Genomic DNA, 20,844 nt, shown 5'->3' on the forward strand with positions numbered 1-20,844 from the left:
TTTCCGGGCCTAGTTTCTTTGTCTGTGAAACGAGGTCCAAACATCTGCCGCTTTACGCCCGTTGTGGGGATGAAGTGACAAGGTGCTTTGTGAGCTTTAAAAATCCATAGAAATGCCAGCTACGTTAACTCGTCACTCTTCCCGAACCCCTCCCTTTCCCCTGGGACCCGCCCCGCGAATCCCGCCGTGATGGACACTTTTCCCACCCTCCGACCGCAGTCTTTCCCATTGGCGCCCGCATCATCCTCGCGGCGCCGGGTGTTGACGCCACGGCTTCCTCCGCCGGCGCCCGAAGACGCATGGCCCCGCCCCCGGCCGCGCCTGGCCTCCCGCGGCGCCCCGCCCATCGGGCCGACGCGTCGCCAGCCCCGCCCCGCGGATGACGTGTGGCGCGCGCGGCCAGGCCGCCCCGGCAGTTGGTGCAGCGGCGGTTGGGGTGAGAACGCACACGCCACCCCTCCCCTCCTCCGGCCCCGACCCCCACCCCGCCGGGCCCAGCCCCAGCCCCGGCCCGGGCTCCAGCCCTAGTCCCCGTCCCAGCCCAAGCCGGGCCAGTCCCGTGCGGGCCGGTGCCGCCCCTCAGCCGGCGACGCCCCGGGCCGCCCGCCCGCCCGCCCGCTTGCCACCATGGAGCTGGAGGACGGTGTGGTGTATCAGGAGGAACCCGGCGGCTCCGGGGCCGTGATGTCGGAGCGGGTGTCCGGCCTGGCCGGCTCCATCTACCGCGAGTTCGAGCGGCTCATCGGGCGTTACGACGAGGAGGTGGTCAAGGAGCTGATGCCGCTGGTGGTGGCTGTACTGGAGAACCTGGACTCGGTGTTCGCGCAGGACCAGGAGCACCAGGTGGAGCTGGAGCTGCTGCGGGACGACAACGAGCAGCTCATCACCCAGTACGAGCGGGAGAAGGCGCTGCGCAAGCACGCCGAGGAGGTGAGGCCGGCGGCAGGGCGGGGGCCGCGGGATCCGTCCCCGGGGGCGGTCGGGGCGGGGGTCGCGGCCCGGTCGGGGACTAGAGGCGCGACTGGCCTCCTGGAGAGCTGGCCTGAGGCCGATGCCCCCCCGGGACCGAGCCCGGCGGCCTCCAGGTACCCCGGGACCCAGGCCGGCGTTGGAAGCCGAGGCCGGCTACTGAGTGTCCTGGGAAGGGAGCGAGATGGAGGAGGCAGGGCCCGGGGAGGAAGCGACAGCCTGGCCTGAGGACACATGGGGTTAGCCAAGGGCGGAGATTGTTGGGTGTCTGGTTGCTTCTTGTTGTTGAGGGAAGTTTCCGACCACCGTGGGATAGTCAGATGGCGGTTCAAAGTTTTACCCCTGGGGAGGGGGACACTTCTGTCCTGGATATGTAACTTCCGCTAGTTCCAGTACCTTTCCAGGGGGTTGCCTTGCTTTGGGAAGTTAGAGATCTCCCTCTTTCGGTCAGTTTCTTCTTGGCGTTTTAATCTTGTTGAGAAAGAGGTCTTATTTTATATTCTATGTGCCTTGGTTGACACTTTGTCAACTTTTAGATGTTGTGTGGCAGTATTCAATGAATAGATAAACAATTTCATGGGTATCCCAAACCAGAGCATTCCACAGTATCAGGAGGTAACCTTGGACAGTTCCCTTCAGAAACCCTCCATTTATTTATAAAAAGGATTGGGGGGCGGGGTTGGGAAGATGTAGGTGACAGCTGACAACACTTTTTCCGTCTGAGTTTCCTTCTCAGACTGCTGTTTATACGTGCATTTAGTCGCCTGTTAACTCTACCACCTGAGCAGTGACCTGGGCGCCCTCACCTCGACTCTGTGAACCTTTTGGAGTTCTAGGGTGCAAGTGATAGGTCCTTGGCTTTTGAGAGTGACAAGGATTTTAGCTTTCAGCCTGCCTTGGCATTATTTCTGTGGACCTTATCAAAGACAGGTGAAGTGTCCTATTTTTGTTTCTCAAGCACCTAGTACACCTAGTTAAATACATGGTGATCAAAGGAGGCGAAATAACTAATTATTGAAGGAATGACATGGTATTTTTCAGAAAGACTTGAAGAGTTTTTAGGATGTGAGATTTGTAGCTCATTTCCTAACACTGAATAGTAACACCATTAAAAATTTTTGTTTTGTTTTGTCATGTATACCTTTGCATCTGGTTAAGTAGTTCTTTTCCTTTTTTAAAAGCTTGACTGTAGTGATGATTTTTAGTTCTGATTGTGGGATCCAGTTTTCTCAAGGGAATGGTATTGAATTTGCCAAACAAAATTGACTCTTTTTTTTTTTTTTTTTTGAGACATAGTCTCACTCTGTCACCCAGGCTGGAGTGCAGTGGAGTGATCTTGGCTCACTGCAACCTCTGCCTCCCGGTGAGCCTCTGCCTCCCCTGTTCAAGCGATTCTTGTGCCTCAGCTTCCTAAATAGCTGGGACAACACTCCCCGCTAATTTTTGTTTTTGGTAGAGAGGGGATTTCTCCATGGTGCCTAGGATGGTCTTGAACTCCTGACCTCAAGTGATCTGCCCACTTTGGCCTGGGGCTGACCATGCCAGTGCTGGGATTACAGGCGTGAGCCACTGCACCCCGCCAGAATGGACTATTTATTTCAAGAGCTTTTCCTTTCATATAGGGAAGGATGGGATGAAAAACTAGATAATGATAGGATCACAATTTCCACTTGTTTGTTAGCACTCTTTGTAGAACAGAGGTCAAGTGCTACTTCTGAGAGGGCTTGCTGCTGCTTCATGCTCACTGGCCCTTGCCAGTGTGTGGATATACGTGGAAGTGACTGGGAATTAACCACATGTACACACAGGTTCAAGCAAGCCTGACATGACCTTTTACCTCACATAAAATAAATGCTCCTTCCAGCCTTAAACTCCTGTCAGTCTGTGTAAATATAGGCAAAATGCCAAGGTCACACGTGCCAAGAAAACCATATGCCACAGGTTGCAGAATCAGAAAACAAAACTGACCGACTGCTAGACTCTGGGTTCCATATTAATTTCTTAAGTAAATGACTTTAAAAAAATAGGTTATCCAGTGAATTTATTTGTAGTTTATATTTTTTCAGTCACATCTATAAATTCTCCGCAGTGAAACCATTGGGCAAAGGGTCATGACCTGAGAACAGAGAACATTTATGAAAAGCTAAATAAGCCAACTCCCAGGCCACAAACATAAACACATCTTGTTATCAGACAGTCTCTCTCTGTCGCCAGGCTGGAGTGCAGTGGCACGATCTCGGCTCACTGCCTCCCGGGTTCAAGCAGTTCTCCTGCCTCAGCCTCCCGAGTAGCTGGGACTACAGACACGTGCCTCCCCACCTGGCTAATATATATATATTTTTATGTATTTTAATAGAGATGGGATTTCACCATGTTGCCCAGGCTGGTCTTGAACTCCTGAGCTTAGGCAATCTGCCCACCTCAGCCGTCCAAAGTGCTGGGCTTGCAGGTGTGAGCCACCGCGGGCCCATCCATCGGTTTTCGTGAAAGATCATAAATCGTGTGTTGCTCAGTATCCAGAAATTGTCTCCCTTTGGCCAATATGTAGAGTGAATTCTGTGTTTAGTTTTCTGTGAGTGCTTTGTGCCTTTTTTTTTTTTTTTTTTTAAAAAGATGGAGTCTCGGCCGGGCGCGGTGGCTCAAGCCTGTAATCCCAGCACTTTGGGAGGCCGAGACGGGCGGATTACGAGGTCAGGAGATCGAGACCATCCTGGCTAACACTGTGAAACCCCATCTCTACTAAGAAATACAAAAAACTAGCCGGGTGAGGTGGCGGGTGCCTGTAGTCCCAGCTACTCCGGAGGCTGAGGCAGGAGAACGGCATAAACCCGGGAGGCGGAGCTTGCAGTGAGCTGAGATCCGGCCACTGCACTCCAGCCTGGGCGACAGAGCGAGACTCCGCCTCAAAAAAAAAAAAAAAAGATGGAGTCTCGCTCTGTCGCCCAGGCTGGAGTGCAGTGGCACAATCTTGGCTCACTGCAACCTCCGCCTCCTAGGTTCAAGTGATTCTCCTGCCTCAGCCTCCCGAGTAGCTGGGATTACAGGCCTGTGCCACCATGCCCGGCTAATTTTTTTTGTATTTTTGGTAGAGACGGGGTTTCACCATTTTAGCCAGGATGGGCTCAGTCTCCTGACCTCATGATCTGCCTGCCTCGGCGTCCCAAAGTGCTAGGATAATAGGCATGAGCCACTGTGCTGGCCTGTTTGTGTATTTAATGTGGAGACCAAGAGTCTATTATAGCAAAAGTAAGTGCCTCAGCATATTTACAGCAAAAATGATTTGAAAACAAGGAAATTATCCATCACCAGAGAGAGTAAATTCTGAGCACCTTTGTGGAAACTTAGGTGGGTATGTAAATAGTGAGAATGTTTTAGGAGTGTGTGAGGTGCTATAATCTCTTGCTTGCAGGAATTCTCAGCAAGGCATCAGAAATTTAATCTTTATATTGATAGGACATATTTTGAATACCTTCTGACTTTTTTCTTTGCTTTTATTTGAATTTTTAGTGTGGAGCTAGTCTGCTGTTTTAGGGATTCTTTAAAAATGACCTAAAGAAGGGCTAATTTTAGATAGATTTGGACCTGTTTCAGATGCTAATCAAGAAATCTGTCATCTTATGCCCGTCACTCTCTCCTTTGGGCTGCCTGCGACACACCTCTCCGTTCTTTAACCAAGACCCGTCGGATGCCTTTGCCCATGCTCTAGAATGCTCTCCTTAGAGTTTTACATAGCTAGCTCCTCACTTTCTACTCTGTTTAAATTTGACTTTTTCAGCCAGAACATGCTGTTGACTCTGTCCAGAATAAGCCCTGTGAACCTATTGAATAATTTATTTTTAAATCAGTGACTTTTAAATTTAAATTCTTTTTGGAGACAGAGTCTCACGCAATCATCTAGGCTAGGGTGTAGTGGCACAGTCACAGCTGACTGCAGCCTCAATCTCTTGGGCTCAAGTTATCCTCTGGCCTCAGCCTCCTGAGTAGCTAGGACCACAGGCATGCATCACCACACTGGGCTAATTAAATTTTTTATAGAGACAAGGTCTCACTATGTTGCCCAGTCTAGTCTGGAACTCTTGGGCTCAAGTGATCCTCCTGCCTTGTGGATCCTGCCAAAGTGTTGGGACTTACAGGGGTGAGCCACTGTGCCCAGCCCAGTGACTTTTTAAAATAAAAATCTGGATACAAAATGATCTGGAGAGAGAGATTATAACTGGGTATGTTAGGGGTTTTCTGCAACTTCTGATTCTTTTAAAACAGGCATGATTTGCTTTAATTTTAAAAAGAGGGCCAGGTGTGGTGGCTCACATCTATAATCCCAGCACTTTGGGAGGCCAAGGCAGACGGATCACTTGAGGTCAGGAGTGTGAGACCAGCCTCGCCAACATGGTGAAACCCTGTCTCTACTAGAAATACAAAAATTACCCGGGTGTGGCGGCAGATGCCTATAATCCCAGCTACTGGGGAGACTGAGGCAGAAGAATTGCTTGAACCTGGGAGGTGGAGGTTGCAGTGAGCTGGGATCGTGCCACTATACTCCAGCCTGGGCAATAGAGTGAGACTCCCTCTCAAAAAAAAAAAAAAAGAAAGAAACTTCTGAAAAGTAGACATACAAGTTTAAAGAACCTTTTCCTTCGGAATTTAGTTCCTAGTGATTCTGTGGGTCTTTTATGTTATCACCGTTATTCTCAAAGTGAGAGCTCAATTAACATCATTTGGTAGAGGGAGACTGCACATAAAAACGAAGATGCACCATCTTCTTTCCTTTTCTTTTTTTTTTTTTTTTGAGGTGGAGTTTCGCTCTTGTTGCCCAGGCTAGAGTGCAATGGTGCGATCGTGGCTCACTGCAACCTCTGCCTTCTGGGTTCAAACGATTCTCCTGCCTCAGCCTCTCAAGTAGCTGGGATTATAGGCATGCGCCACCATGTCCGGCTAATTTTGTATTTTTAATGGAGATGGGGTTTCTCCATGTTGGTCAGGCTGGTCTCGAACTCCTGACCTCAGGTAATCTGCCTGTCTCAGCCTCCTAAAGTGCTGGGATTGCTGGTGTGAGCCACCATGCCTAGCTCCTTCCCCCTCACACTTTTTTTTTTTTTTTTTTTTTTTTTTGAGACGGATCTGTCGCCCAGGCTGGAGTGCAGTGGTGCGATCTCGGCTCACTGCAAGCTCCGCCTCCCAGGCCGATGCCATTCTCCTGCCTCAGCCTCCCGAGTAGCTGGGACCACAGGCGCCCGCCTCCGCGCCTGGCTAATTTTTTGTATTTTTAGTAGAGACGGGGTTTCACTGTGTTAGCCAGGATGGTCTCGATCTCCTGACCTTGTGATCCACCCGCCTCAGCCTCCCAAAGTGCTGGGATTACAGACGTGAGCCACTGCGCCCGGCCCACTTTTTTTTTTTTGAGGTGGAGTCTCGCTCTGTCGCCCAGGCTGGAGTGCTGTGGCGCCATCTCAGCTCACTGCAAGCTCCGCCTCCCAGGTTCGCACCATTCCCCTGCCTCAGCCTCCCGATTAGCTGGTACTACAGGCGCCCACCACCACGCCCGGCTAATTTTTTGTATTTTTAGTAGAGACGGGGTTTCACCGTGTTAGCCAGGATGGTCTCGATCTCCTGACCTCGTGATCTGCCTGCCTCGGCCTCCCAAACTGCTGGGATTACAGGCGTGAGCCACCGCACCCGGCCATCTTCCCTCCTTTTTGAGATAGACTCATACATGGAGAGAATGGGCTAAAGAGAGAATGTCTTTACTGGGAATGGATTGTGTGATTTTGTGACTGCTTTTTTGTGGCCTTTTGCTTAAAAAAAAAAAAAAGGATGAGTTCAAGCCTGGGCAACGTAGTGAGACACCTTTCCCCCCAAAACCATAAAAAAAATAGCTGGGTGTGATGGTGCGAGCCTGCAGTCCTAGCTACTCAGGAGGCTAAGGCAGGAGGATCACTTGAGCCCAGGAGTTTGAGACTGCAGTGAGCTATCAGGGCCATGGCACTCCAGCCTTGACAACAGAACAAGACCCTGTTTCTTACCAAAAACCAAAACAATAGGATGATTGAATGCAGAGGTGAGAGACACTGCTGAGAATTTTCTAACTTGTTCCCACGGAATTAGCACTTAAAGCAGTAACAAAATGATTTTTGTTTAAATGGAAACTTTTGACACTTTTTTTTTTTTTTTGAGATGGAGTCTCAAAAAATTTTCTAACTTGAGAATTTTCTAACTTGTTCCCACGGAATCAGCACTTAAAGCAGTAACAAAATGATTTTTGTTTAAATGGAGACTTTTGACACTTCTTTTTTTTTTTTTGAGACGGAGTCTCGCTGTGTCTCCCAGGCTGGAGTGCAGTGAGACAGAGTCTCACTCTGTCGCCCAGGCTGGAGTGCAGTGGCGTGATCTTGGCTCACTGCAAGCTCCGCCTCCTGGGTTCACGCCTTTCTCCTGCCTCAGCCTCCCGAGCAGCTGGGACTACAGGTGCCCCTCACCATGCCCGGCTAGTTTTTATTTTTTAGTAGAGACAGGGTTTCACCGTGTTAGCCAGGATGGTCTTGATCTCCTGACCTCGTGATCCGCCTGCCTCGGCCTCCCACAGTGCTGGGATTACAGGTGTGAGCCACCGCGCCCAGCCGACTTTTGACACTTCTTATCTTTGGAAGTGTATGAACATGGAACCCATAAGACTCATGGGCAGGAAAATAGGTATTGACATTCATTGTTCTTGTTTTAGTGTTCTCATTCATTTTTTTTTTTTTTTTTCCCCGAGACAGAGTCTCACTCTGTCGCCCAGACTAGAGGGCAGTGGCATGATCCCAGCTCATTGCAACCTCCACCTCCCAGGTTCAAGCAATTCTCCTGCCTCAGCTGCCTGAGTGGCTGGGATTACAGGTGTGCACCACTACACTCAGCTAATTTTTGTATTTTCAGTAGAGACAGGTTTCACCATGTTGGCCAGGGTGGTCTCAAACTCCTGACCTCAAGTGATCCATCTGCCTCAACCTCCCAAAGTGCTGGGATTACAGATGTGAGCCACCACACTTGGCCCACACTTGATATTTTAGTTTTTAATTTTATTTATTTTTGATACTGAGTCTCACGCTCTGTTGCCTAGGCTGGGGTGCAGAGGCACAATCTTGGCTTACTGCAACCTCTGCCTCCTGGGTTCAAGCAATTCTCCTGCCTCAGCCTCCTGAGTAGCTGGGATTATAGGCGTGCGTCATCATGCCCAGCTACTTTTTGTACTTTTAGTAGAAATGGGGTTTCACCATGTTAGCCAGGCTGGTCTTGAACTCCTGACCTTGTGATCTGCCCACCTTGGCCTCCCACAATGCTGAGATTACAGGCATGAGCCACTGTGCCCAGCCCATTTTTAAAAAAATTTATTTTTGAGACAGAGTCTTGTGCTGTCGCCCAGGCTGGAGTGCAGTGGCATGATCTCAGATCACTGTAACTTCCACTTCCCAGGTTCTAGCGATTCTCGTGCTTCAGCCTCCCGAGTATCTGGGATTATAGGCATGCGCCAGCATGCCCAGCTAATTTTTGTATTCTTAATAGAGACGGGGTTTCACCGTGTTGTCCAGGCTGATCTCAAACTCTTGACCTCAGGTGATCCCCCTGCCTCGGCCTCCCAAAGTGCTGGGATTATAAGCGTAAGCCCCCGCACCTGGCCTAAAAAACACATATTTTAATATTTTTATAGATTTTTTGATTGATTGATTGAGATGAGATCTCACTCTGTTGCCCAGGCCAGAGTGCAGTGGTGTGATCCCAGCTCACTGCACCCTCTGCCTCCGGGGCTCAATGATCCTCCCATCTCAACCTCCCGAATAGCTGGGACTATAGAATCATGCTGCCATGCCTGGCTAATTTTTGTATTTTTTGAAAAAATGGGTTTCCCATGTTGCCCAGGCTGATCTTGAACATTTGGGCTCAGATGATCCTCACATCTCAGCCTCCCAAAGTGCTGGGATTACAGGCATGGGCCACCGCACCCGGCCATACTGTGTTTTATTTTCTTAAGAATTACAGCGTTCAGTAGTTTGGCATAATAGGCACACCCAAAAATGTTTGAACTGAACCATGGGAATTTATATATTAATGTAATAGAGAAGTGCTGAGTTGAGGGTATAGAATTTTATTTTATGTTTTTTTTTTTAGACAAAGTCTGGCCCAGGTTGGAGTGCAGTGGTATGATCTTGGCTCACTGCAGCCATTGCCTCTTGGGCTCAAGCCATCGTTCCGTCTCAGCCTTCCAAGTAGATGGGACTACAGGTGTGCACCACCATGCCCAGCTAATTTTTGATATTTTGTAGAGATGGGGTTTCACCATGTTGCCCAGGCTGGTCTCGAATTTGTGAGCTCAAGTGATCTGCCTGCCTCTGCCTCCCAAAGTGCTGGGGTTACAGGCGTGAGCCACCGCGTCCAGCTAGGGCTTTTTTAAAAAAAATTAGCATACTTTTTCAGTAATTCCGCCACCCCCCCAACTTTTTATTAGGAAAACTTTCAAACATATAGAAAAATGGAAAGTATATTTGTCATTTGTATACCCACTGTATAGATTCAGTAATTGTTTTATTTGTTTGTATATGTGGATGTGTGGGTGTAGATACACGTACACACATATACACATATTTAATTGCTGAACCATTTTAAATTGCAGACATTATGATTCTTTGCCCCTCAGTATTTAACTTATTTAAATTACAGACATTATGATACTTTGCCTTGGGACTTAACGTATGTATCTCCTAAAAAATGAGAATATTCTGCCATATAACCACCATATTATTTATGTTTGAGAACATTTCCAGGACCAGGTGTGGTAACTAACGCCTGTAATCCCAGCACTTTGGGAGGCTGAGGTGGGCGGAACACTTGAGCTCATGAGTTGAAGATCTGCCTGGGTAACATGGCAAAACCTTGTCTCTACAAAAAATATAAAAATTAGCCTGGTGTGGTGGTGCGTGCCTATAGTCCCAGCTACTTGGGTGGCCAGGGCAGGAGGATCGCATGAGCCTAGGAAGTCAAGGCTGAGGTAAGATGTGTTCATGCCACTGTGCTCTAGCCTGGGCAACACAGTAAGACTCTGTCGAAAAAAAAAAGAGAATCTTTGTAATATCATCTTATATTAATTTGAATTAATTTTTAAGAGCACGGTATATGTCAGTTATTATAGAGCTGACTAGCTTCTTAATATGTTTATAATGAATTAATGAAACTCATCTGAGAGGAAGTGATTACATTTTAGTTACTTTTCTATACGAAATTTAAATTTGAGGCTGGGTGCGGTGGCTCATGCCTGTAATCCTAGCACTTTGGGAGGCCGAGGTGGGCAGATCATGAGGTCAGGAGTTCGAGACCAGCCTGACCAACATGGTGAAACCCCTTCTCTACTAAAAATACAAAAATTAGCCGGGCATGGTGGCATGTGCCTGTAATCCCAACTACTCTGGAGGCTGAGGCAGGAGAATCGCTTGAACCCGGGAGGTGGAGGTTGTGGTGAGCCGAGATTGTGCCACTGCACTCCAGCCTAGGCAACAGAGCGAGACTCCATCTAAAAAAAAAAAAAAAAAAAAGGCCGGGCGCCGTGGCTCAGGCCTATAATCCCAGCACTTTGGGAGGCCGAGACGGATCCCAAGGTCAGGAGATCGAGACCATCCTGGCTAACACGGTGAAACCCCGTCTCTACTAAAAAATACAAAAAAACTAGCCAGGTGAGGTGGCGCCTGTAGTCCCAGCTACTCGGGAGGCTGAGGCAGGAGAATGGCGTAAACCCGGGTGGCAGAGCTTGCAGTGAGCTGAGATCCGGCCACTGCACTCCAGCCTGGGAGACTGAGCGAGACTCTGTCTCAAAAAAAAAAAAACAAAAAAAAGAAAGAAAAGAAAAAAATTTAAAATCTATAAAACGGAGTTAAAATTGGCTAGTTTTGTTTTAAAATTATCACATTGGCCAGGTGTGGTGGCTCATGTCTGTAATCCCAGCACTTTGGGAGTCCGAGGCGGTCGGATCACCTGGGGTCAGGAGTTCGAGAGCAGCCTGACCAACATGGAGAAACCCTGTCTCTACTAAAAATGTAAAATTAGCCAGGCATGGTGGTGCATGCCTGTAATCCCAGCTACTCAGGGGACTGAGACAGGAGAATCGCTTGAACCCAGGAGGTGGAGGTTGCAGTGAGCCGAGATCGTGCCATTGCACTCCAGCCTGGGAAACAAGAGTGAAACTCTGTCTCAAGATAAATAAATAAATAAATAAAATTATTAGATAAAAACTGTTATGGACCAGGCACAGTGGCTCATGCTTATAATCTTAGCAGTTTAGGAGACCAAGGAAGGAGGATAGCTTGAGCCCCAGAGTTCCAGATCGGCCTGGGCAACATAGTGAGACCATATCTTTACAAAAAATAGAAAAATTAGCCAGGTGTGGTGGTATACACCTGTGGCTCCAGCAACTCGAGATGTTGAGGTGGGAGGATCCCTTGAGCCCAGGAGTTCGAGGTTGCAGTGAGCCCCGATTGTGCCACTGCACTCTGGCACACTGTACCACTTGCTCTGGATGACAGAGCAAGACCCTGTCTCAAAAAGAAAATAATTTTTTCCCCTTTTTGAAACTTTGAGATATAGAAATACGGAAACTGACCCTACATTTAATATTTTTGCTAGTAACTTTTTTTTTTTTTTTTTTGAAACAGAGTCTCACTTTGTCACCCAGGCTGGAGTGTAGTGGTGCAATTTCATCTCACCACATCCTCTACCTCCTGGGTTCAAGTGATTCTCGTGCCTCAGCCTCTGAGTAGCTGGGACTACAGGTGCCCGCCACCACACCCAACTAATTTTTGTATTTTTAGTAGAGACGGGGTTTCGCCATGTTGACCATGCTGGGCTTGAACTTACGACCTCAGGTGACCTGCTTGCCTCAGCCTCCCAACATGCTGGGATAACCAGTGCCAGCCACTGCCCCACAGCCATCTTTTTTTTTTTTTTTTTTACTTTTATCATTTCCAGGATATCTTGTTTCTGACTTGTTTACCTGTTCTGCCAGGATTATAGAGCCTGAGAAATTCTTTTACCTGCTGATAAGATTTCCTTTGGAGTACAGGCCTAGAATTTTTGTGATTCTGGATTCTATTATTGCCCCCCCCTCCCTTTTTTTTTTTTGAGACAGAGTCTCATGCTATTGCCCAGGCTGGAAGGCAGTGTTGCAATCACAGCTCACTGTAGCCTCAACCTCCTGGGCTCAAGCTATCCTCCTACCTCAGCCTCCCAAGTAACTGAGATTACAGGTGTGAGCCACCATGCCCTGTCTATTATTGCCTTTTTTTTTTTAAGCTTTTTTTTGAGATGGAGTCTTGCTCTGTTGCCCAGGCTGGAGTGCAGTGGCACGATCTCGGCTCACTGCAACCTCCACCTCCTGTGTTCAAGCAATTCTCCTGCTTCAGCCTCCTGAGTAGCTGGGAGTACAGGTGCGTGCCACTATGCCCAGCTAATTTTTGTAGTTTTAGTAGAGATGGGGTGTCACCATATTGGCCAAGCTGGTCTCGAACTCCTAACCTTGCAATCTGCCCACCTTGGCCTCCCAAAGTGCTGGGATTACAGGAGTGAGCCACTGTGTCCGGCTATTATTGCCCTTTAAAGTGTGTTTTCTCTTGTTCTTCCTGCAGTTTTAATTAAATTAATTATTATTATTTTTTAGTAGAGATGGGGATCGAACTATGTTGCCCAGGCTGGTCTCGAACTCCTGGTCTCAAGTGATCTGCTGCCTTGGCCTCCCAAGGTTCTGGGATTGCAGGTGTGAGCCACTGCGAACGGCCTTCCTTCAGTTTCTTTTAAAGAGCTGGATGGGAACTTTATGATTTTCTAGTTCTATCTTATCCCATTTCCCCAAGTAGGTGGAAGGATAAAATAGTTAGATGGTTAGAAAGAACAAATATTTATTTATTTATTGAGCCAGGCTCTGTTCTTTTCCTTTTTTTTTTTCTGAGATGGAAAGAATCTCACTCTTGCCCAGGCTGGAGTGCAGTGGTAGGATCTTGGCTCACTGTAACCTCCGCCTCCCGGGTTCAAGCGATTCTTCTGCCTCAGCCTCCCAAGTATCTGGGACTACAGGTGCACACCACCATGCCTGGCTACTTTTTGTATTTTTAATAGAGACGGGGTTTCAGCATATCGGCTAGGCTGGTCTTGAACTCCTGACCTTGTGATCCGCCAGCCTCAGCCTCCCAAAGTGCTGGGATTACAGGCGTGAGTCACTGCACCCGGCCTTTTTTTTTTTTTTTTTTTTTAAATTAAGATGAAGTCTTGCTCTGTTGCCCAGACTGGAGTGCAGTGGCTTGATCTCAGATCACTGCAACCTCCGCCTCCCAGTTTCAGGTGATTTTCCCACCTCAGCTTCCTGAGTAGCTGGGATTACAGGCACCCACCACCACACCTGGCTAATTTTTGTATTTTTGATAGAGACAAGGTTTCACCATGTTGGCAGGCTGGTCTCGAATTCCTGACCTCAGGTGATCCACCTGCCTTGGCCTCGCGAAGTGCTGGGATTACAGGCGTGAGCCACCGTGCCTGGCAGAGCAAGGCACTGTTCTAAGCCCTGGGGATGTAGCCACTAATGAAACAGACAGGGAAGGTAGCCCATGTTTTCTTGGAGTTCACATTGCGATAAACAATAAGCAAACCAGTTAATTACAGATGGTGATAGATGCCATGCAGGAAATAAACAGGGTGATGGGATAAAGACTAGAGTGGCAGGCACTTTATTTTACTTAAATTTTTTTTTAAATTTATTTTTCTTATCTATTTATTTTGAGACACGGTCTTGCTCTGTCACCCAGGCTGGTGTGCAGTGGAGTGAGTGATCATAGCTCACTGCAGCCTCGAATTCCTGGGCTCTAATGATTCTCTCACCTCAACCTCCTAAGTAGCTGGGACTACAGGTGTATGCCATCATGCCCAGCTAGTGTGTGTGTGTGTGTGTGTGTGTGTGTGTGTGTGTGTGTGTGTGCGCGCGCGCGCGCGCGCGCGTTTGTAGAGTCGGGGGGATCTTGCTGTGTTGCCCAGGATGGCCTCGAACTCCTGGCCTCAAGTGATCCTCCTGCCTCTGCTTCCCAAAGTGCTGGTATTACAGACATGAACCACTGCGCCCCGGCCATAATTTTAGTTTTTTTAACCAAGCAAGCAGCAGTGAAGAGGTAGGCACTTTAGATGGAATAAACAAGTTAATAAAGGTTAAGCTTTAAGCGTTTTTTCAAGCTACTGGGGAATAAAAGGGAAGAAAAAAAGGTTAAGCTGCTCTTGCAGCAAATAATTCATTTTATCTTGTAATTATTTAGATCTGAAACTTTAGATACATATTCAGATTGTCTCCTACTCATTCTTGAACATTCAGAAAAGTTCTCATAAATGCCTTTCTTGTTTTCTATCTTATTCCTTCTCATACTTGATGTCTCAGCAGTGTTTTTTGGCTACTTCTTCCTCTGAGAAACATTATATTTAGGTTTTTTGACTTTGAAATTCCTTGGCTTTCCTCTTACCTACTTGACCATTCTGTGGATTCCTCTTACTCAGATGAATGTTGTACTCCTGGGCATTTTTTCTAAGGTCCTCTATTCCCAGGGGTTCAATTTACCGTTTGTTGATTATTCCAAAATGTTTAACCCACTCATCTAACAGATACTATTTATTTACTTATTTATTTATTTTTGAGATGGGGTTTCACTCTTGTTGCCCAGGCTGAAGTGCAATGGCATGATCTCACCTCACCATCACCTCCATCTCCTGGGTTCAAGCGATTCTCCTGTCTCAGCTCTGAGTAGCTGGGATTACAGGCATGTGCCACCACACCTGGCTAATTTTGTATTTTTAGTGGAGATGGGGTTTCTCCATTTTGGTCAGGCTGGTCTTGAACTTGCTGACCTTGTGTGATCCATCCGCCTCAGACTCCCAAAGTGCTAGAATTACAGGTGTGAGCCACCACGCCTGGCCTTACAGATACTTTCATTGAGTGCCAACTATGTGCCTGATACTGTGCCCATTGGGCATACAGTGGTGAGTAAAACAGACAAGGTCCTTCTCTCATGGAACTGATAGCCTGCTAAGAACTTTAAGGCCAGATCTGTCTCTGGAGTTTCAGATTCGTCTTATGATTGTTTACTCATGGAACTGATAGCCTGCTAAGAACTTTAAGGCCAGATCTCTCTCTGGAGTTTCACATTCATCTTATGGTGGTTTACCAGGCATGAATATCTCCCAACGTGTCCAAAACTGAACTTATCTCCCAAATCTGGTTCTCTTTTGTTCCCTATCTTCTTGAATGATACTACCATCTACCTGGCCAGAAATCAGGTTACCATCCCTAACTCTTCCTCATTCCCATTGCTACTTTCTTTTGTTTTCAACTTTTAAATATTGCTGCAATCTCATTACTTTCTAAATCCATTTATACTACTCTGGTACAGGCCACCAATATCTCTCACCCTGAATGCAAACTCCATAGACCTGGAAGTGTGTCATTCACCACTATATACCAGTACCTAGCACATAGAAAGTGCCAGGGAAATTTTTCTGAATAGATGAATGGACAACTAAAACTAGTCCATAACTGATTTTTCTGCTTCCAGTATGGCCAACCTATAAACCGCCCATCTCTCCAAAATGGAAATCTGATCAGATCATTCCACAAGCCCTTAATGGCTTTTTCTCGAATTCCTGGGCTCAAGTGGTCCTCTCACTTCAGCTTCTCAAAATGCTGAGAATACAGATGTGAGGCACACGTGCCTAGCCAGTTGCTCTTTCTAAAGCTCTTGAAAATGACTTAAGTTCCTAACGTACAAGACCTTGTGATCTGGCTGCCCCAATCTTGTCAGTTTCATCTGTTTCTTTTTGAGCCATACTGAACATTTTGAGTTTGGTTTGCAAAAAGTATTCTCTCTCCAGGCCTTCCTAAAAGCTGTCCCTTTGCTTTGCACTCACTTTCTCTTCTTTTCTGTTGCCTAATTTTATTTATCTTTCAGGTTTCAATTCTGGAAAGCCTTAACAATCGAGTGTGGATTGGGCACATTTTGTATCCTTCCACAGCTTACAGTCCTCTTGCCTTCTTATAGCACTTTCAATGCTATGTCAAAGTAACCTATTGCTTTTATTCTCCCACCAACTAGGATGCAGTAGATAATTAACAGAAATTTGTTGGTTGGATGGATGACTATGCTAAAGGTCAGATTGCTAAGACTAACCATTTCAAGTTCTCTTTGTGCATTCAAATTATTGTTCTTACTTCTGGTGCCAAGTTATGCTAAAACTTCCAAAAAGTTTTTCAATAAGTCCTTTCACTTTTGCATATACAGAAAAACTATGACTTCTCCTGGATATAATTATTTCAGACTTATTTCAGACACTTTACTTACATTGTTATACACATACTATTCTATAAATATTTATGCATTTAAAAAATCTAAATGTTAAGATCATTGGAATTACTTTCAGAAGTATTGTAGGAATTCAAGGCGGGTATAGCGACACACGCCTGAAGTCCCAGCTACTCAAAAGAGATTGAGCCCAGGAATTCAAGGCCAGCTGGGCAACATAGCAAGACCCCATCTCTAAAAATAATAGTGATAATATTAATAATGCCCGGTACAGTGGCTCATGCTTGTAATCCCAGCACTTTGGGAGGCCAAGACGGGCAGTACATCTGAGGTCAGGAGTTCGAGACCAGCCTGGCCAACGTGGTAAAACCCCATCTGTACTAAAAATACAAAAAATTAGCCAGGTGTGGTGATGTACACCTGTAATCCCAGCTACTGGGGAGGCTGAGGCGTGAGAATCACTCGAACCTAGGCGGTGGAGGTTGCAGTGAACGAAGGTCATACCACTGCACTGCAGCCTGGGTGACAGAGTGAGACTCCACCTCAAAAAAAAAAAATTTCCATACAAATGAAGATTGAGTGCCAAAACTTAATTTTAACTCTTTGTTTAGTCTCTTATGTTAGACATTTCTATTTTTTTCTTTCTTTTTTTTTTTTTTTTTTGCAGACAAAGTCTCACGCTGCCACCCAGGCTGGATAACAGGCTGGAAGTGTCGTGATCTCAGCTCACTGTAACCTCTGGCCCTTAGGTTCAAGCGATTCTCTTGCCTCAGACTTCCAAGTAGCTGGGACTACCGACGTGTGCCACCATGCCTGGCTAATTTTTTGTATTTTAGTATTTTGTATTTTTTGTGTTTTAGAGACAGGGTTTCACCATGTTACCCACTCTGGTATCAAATTCCTGAGCTCGGGCAGTTCGCCCACCTTGGCCTCTCAAGGTGCTAGGATTACAAATGTGAACCACCGTGCATGGCCCACATTAGACCTTTCTAATCAGGATTCAGCAGTACCTTAGAGTAACAGATAAAATGGTTAGTAAAATAACATTTATTTCTGAAGAAAACATTTGTTCTAAAGAAAAATAAACAATTATTTTTTGGGGCATGGAAATCCATATTGGTTAAAAGCCTCTGCTAGACTATTATGGTATAGGCCAGGCGCAGTGGCTTATGCCTATAATCTCAGCACTTTGGGAGGCCAGGGATGGCGGATCACCTGAGGTCAGGAGTTTGAGACCAGCCTGGCCAACATGGTGAAACCCTATCTCTACTAAAAATACAAAAAATTAGCCAGGCATGGTGGTAGGCGCCTGTAATCCCAGCTACTCTGGAGGCTGAGACAGGAGAATCGCTTGAACCTGGGAGGCGGAGGTTGCAGTGAGCTGAGGTTGAGCCATTGCACTCCAGCCTGGGCAGCAATATTGAAACTCCACCCCCCCGCACCCCCCCCCAAAAAAAGACTCTTATGGTATAAATCAAATTTCTGTTTTTAATTATGAGCTTCTCAATTTGAATTTTCTTTCAGTTACCTGTTCTAGCCTAGCCACGTTTTGTTACTGCTACCTGTCAGAAACAAATACCTTTTTTGTTTGTTTTCTATTTTTATTTTTTGCCAGGCATCAGATAATGGCAAAACAAATACCTTTTTAAAGGTTAAGCGGGTTTTTCAAAGTGTAGGATCAAACCAGACTTTTGTAAAACCAGAAGGGTAATTTTTTTTTTTTTTTTTGAGACAGAATTTTACTGTGTCGCTCAGGCTGAAGTGCAGTGGCGTGATCTCGGCTCACTGTAACCTCTGCCTCCCAGATTCAGCGATTCTTCTGCCTCAGCCTCCCGAGTAGCTGGTACTACAGTTGCGCGCCACTAAGCCCAGCTAATTTTTGTATTTTTAGTAGAGATGATGGTTCACCATGTTGGCCAGGATGGTCTCGATCTCTTGACCTCGTGATCTGCCTGCCTTGGCCTCCCAAAGTGCTGGGATTATAGGCATGAGCCATCGTGCCCAGCCCGTAAGGGTAACTTTTAAAAAAAATGATTGCCTATGGTTTCTGTATGAAAATAGTCTATTTGAACTTGTTTGGTGTGATTTGGGACACATTTGGCAGAAATTATACACTTATTTTTGGCTTTGTTTAGTTTTAACTTTTTTTTTTTTAGATGGAGTTTTGCTCTTGTTACCCAGGCTGAAGTACAATGGCACGATCTCGGCTTACTGCAACCTCTGCCCCCCGGGTTCAAGTGATTCTCTTGCCTCAGCCTCCCAATTAGCTAGGATTACAGGCATGTGCCACCATGCCTGGCTAATTTTGTATTTTTAGTAGAGACAGGATTTCTCCATGTTGGTCATGCTGGTCTTGAACTCCTGACCTCAGGTGATCCTCCCGCCTTGGCCTCCTAAAGTGCCCGATTATAGGTGTGAGCACTGCACCTAGCCTTTTATTTTTTTTGAAGACAGGGTCTCTCTGTCCTAGACTGGAGTACAGTGGCATGATTATGGCTCACTGCAGCCTTGACTTCCAGTCTCGTGTGATCCTTCCACCTCAGCCTCCCAAGTAGCAGGTACTACAGGCACTGTCACAAGTATTATAGGCATCAGGCCAGACACCACCATGTCCAGCTAATTTTTGTATTTTTTGTAGAGACAGAGTCTCACCATGTTGCCCAAGCTGGTCTGAAACTTTTGGGCTCAAGCGGTCTGCCCACCTTGGCCTCCCAAAGTGCTGGGATTATAGGCGTGAGCCACTGTGCCCGACCCTAGTTTTAACTCTTTAAAAAATACTTTTATCTAGAGTTAGGAATTCAGTCTGTAATTGGCTCAGTTTTAACCATCCTTAACCTAGCCAAGGGCCAGGAATTAAACAGACTTCTAAACAGCCAAATTAAATGTCTCAGGCATTAAAGTTTGTTATCTTGACATACTGAAGAAGCATTTAAGGGCGAAGTGCTTATTTACCCTTATTTTATTTAATTTTTTATTTTTCTTTTTGGAGACAGAGTCTTGCTCCGTTGCTCGGGCTGGAGTGCAGTGGCACAATCTCAGCTCATTGCAACTCCTGCCTCCCAGGTTCAAGTGATTCTCTTGCCTCAGGCTCCTGAGTAGCTGGAATTACAGGCACCTTCCACAATGCCTGGCTAATTTTTTTTATTTTTAGTAGAGACAGGGTTTTGCCTTTTTGCCCAGGCTGGTCTCAAACTCCTGACCTCAGGTGATCCACCTTCCTCGGCCTACCAAAGTGCTGGGATTACAGGCATGAGCCACCACACCTGGCCGGTTCTTTTTTAAGGTAACAATTTCTAGTGAATTTTTTTTTTATTATTAATAGAAGAATATTTTCATAACAGAGTCAAGTGTTGAAGCAAAAACCACAGTGTCAGGATTAAAGATCTGTAAATTAAAGTCAGAAATATAAGATGTTGGCCATATACCTACGGAAGCACAAAACTGCATAACAAAGTAAGGCATCACTTGACTGATGTAGCAAACATAGCACAGGTAGAGCATTCCTAATCTGAAAATCTGAAATCTGAAATGCTTCAAAATCTGAAACTTTTTGAGTGCTGAGATGATGTCACAAGTTACTTTGAACATACTACTTTTTCACTGTTTTTTTTTTTTTTCTTTTTTTTTTTTATTTTTGAGACAGAGTTTTGCTCTTATTGCCCAGGCTGGAGTGCAATGGCGCTATCTCTGCTCACCGCAACCTCCACCTCCTAGGTTCAAGCAATTCTCCTGCCTCAGCCTCCCAAGTAGCTGGGATTACAGGCTTGTGCCACCACGCCTGGCTGATTTTGTATTTTTTGTGGAGAGAGGGTTTCTCCATGTTGTTCAGGCTGGGCTCAAACTCCCAATTTCAGGTGATCTCCCTACCTTGGTCTCCCAAAGTGTTGGGATTACAGGCGTGAGCCACCACACCTGGCCACTTTTTCACTGTATTAATGGTACATCATATTCTTTTTTTTTTTGAAGTGGAGTCTCACTGTCACCCAGCCTGGAGTGCAGTGGCGTGATCGCAGCTCACTGCAGCCTCCGCCTCCTGAGTTCAAGCAATTCTCCTGCCTCAGCCTCCCTAGTAGCTGGGACTACAGGCACACGCCACCACACTCGGGTAATTTTTGTATTTTTAGTGGAGACCAGGTTTCACCATTTTGGCCAGGATGGTCTTGATCTCCTGAGCTTGTGATCCGCCCGCCTTGGCTTCCCAAGTCGCTGGGATTACTGGTGTGAGCCACCGTGCCTGGCCCAAGGTAGCCAATTCTTTAAACCCATCTGGCCGGGCACAGTGGCTCATGACTGTAATCCCAGCACTTTGGGAGGCCGAGGTAGGAGGATCACCTGAGGTCAGAAGTTTGAGGCCAGCCTGGCCAACACAGAGAAACCCCGTCTCTACTAAAAATATAGAAAATTAGTCTGGCGTGGTGGTGGATGCCTGTAATCTCAGCTACTGGGGAGGCTGAGGCAGGAGAATTGGTTGAACCCTGGAGGCAGAGGTTGCAGTAAGCCGAGATCATACCACTGCACTCCAACCTGGGCAACA

General features: G+C 46.5%; 1 protein-coding gene across 4 annotated transcripts in view; it reads left to right on the forward strand.

Moving 5' to 3' along the window:
- The first annotated feature begins 410 nt into the window (after positions 1 to 410).
- LOC105472399 (sperm associated antigen 9) overlaps positions 411 to 20,844 on the forward strand; it is a 165,851-nt gene continuing 145,417 nt past the window's right edge. For 2 of the 4 annotated variants that reach the window (XM_011725618.3, XM_011725622.3), the window contains exon 1: positions 411 to 930. In XM_011725618.3, coding sequence (XP_011723920.1) covers positions 628 to 930 — 303 coding nt within the window. In that variant the 5' untranslated portion in view covers positions 411 to 627. The remainder of the gene's footprint in view (positions 931 to 20,844) is intronic. The other 2 variants (XM_011725612.3, XM_011725619.3) reach the window with 2 other exon arrangements.

Source organism: Macaca nemestrina, chromosome 17, assembly GCF_043159975.1.
Source record: "Macaca nemestrina isolate mMacNem1 chromosome 17, mMacNem.hap1, whole genome shotgun sequence".
NCBI lineage: Eukaryota > Metazoa > Chordata > Mammalia > Primates > Cercopithecidae > Macaca > Macaca nemestrina.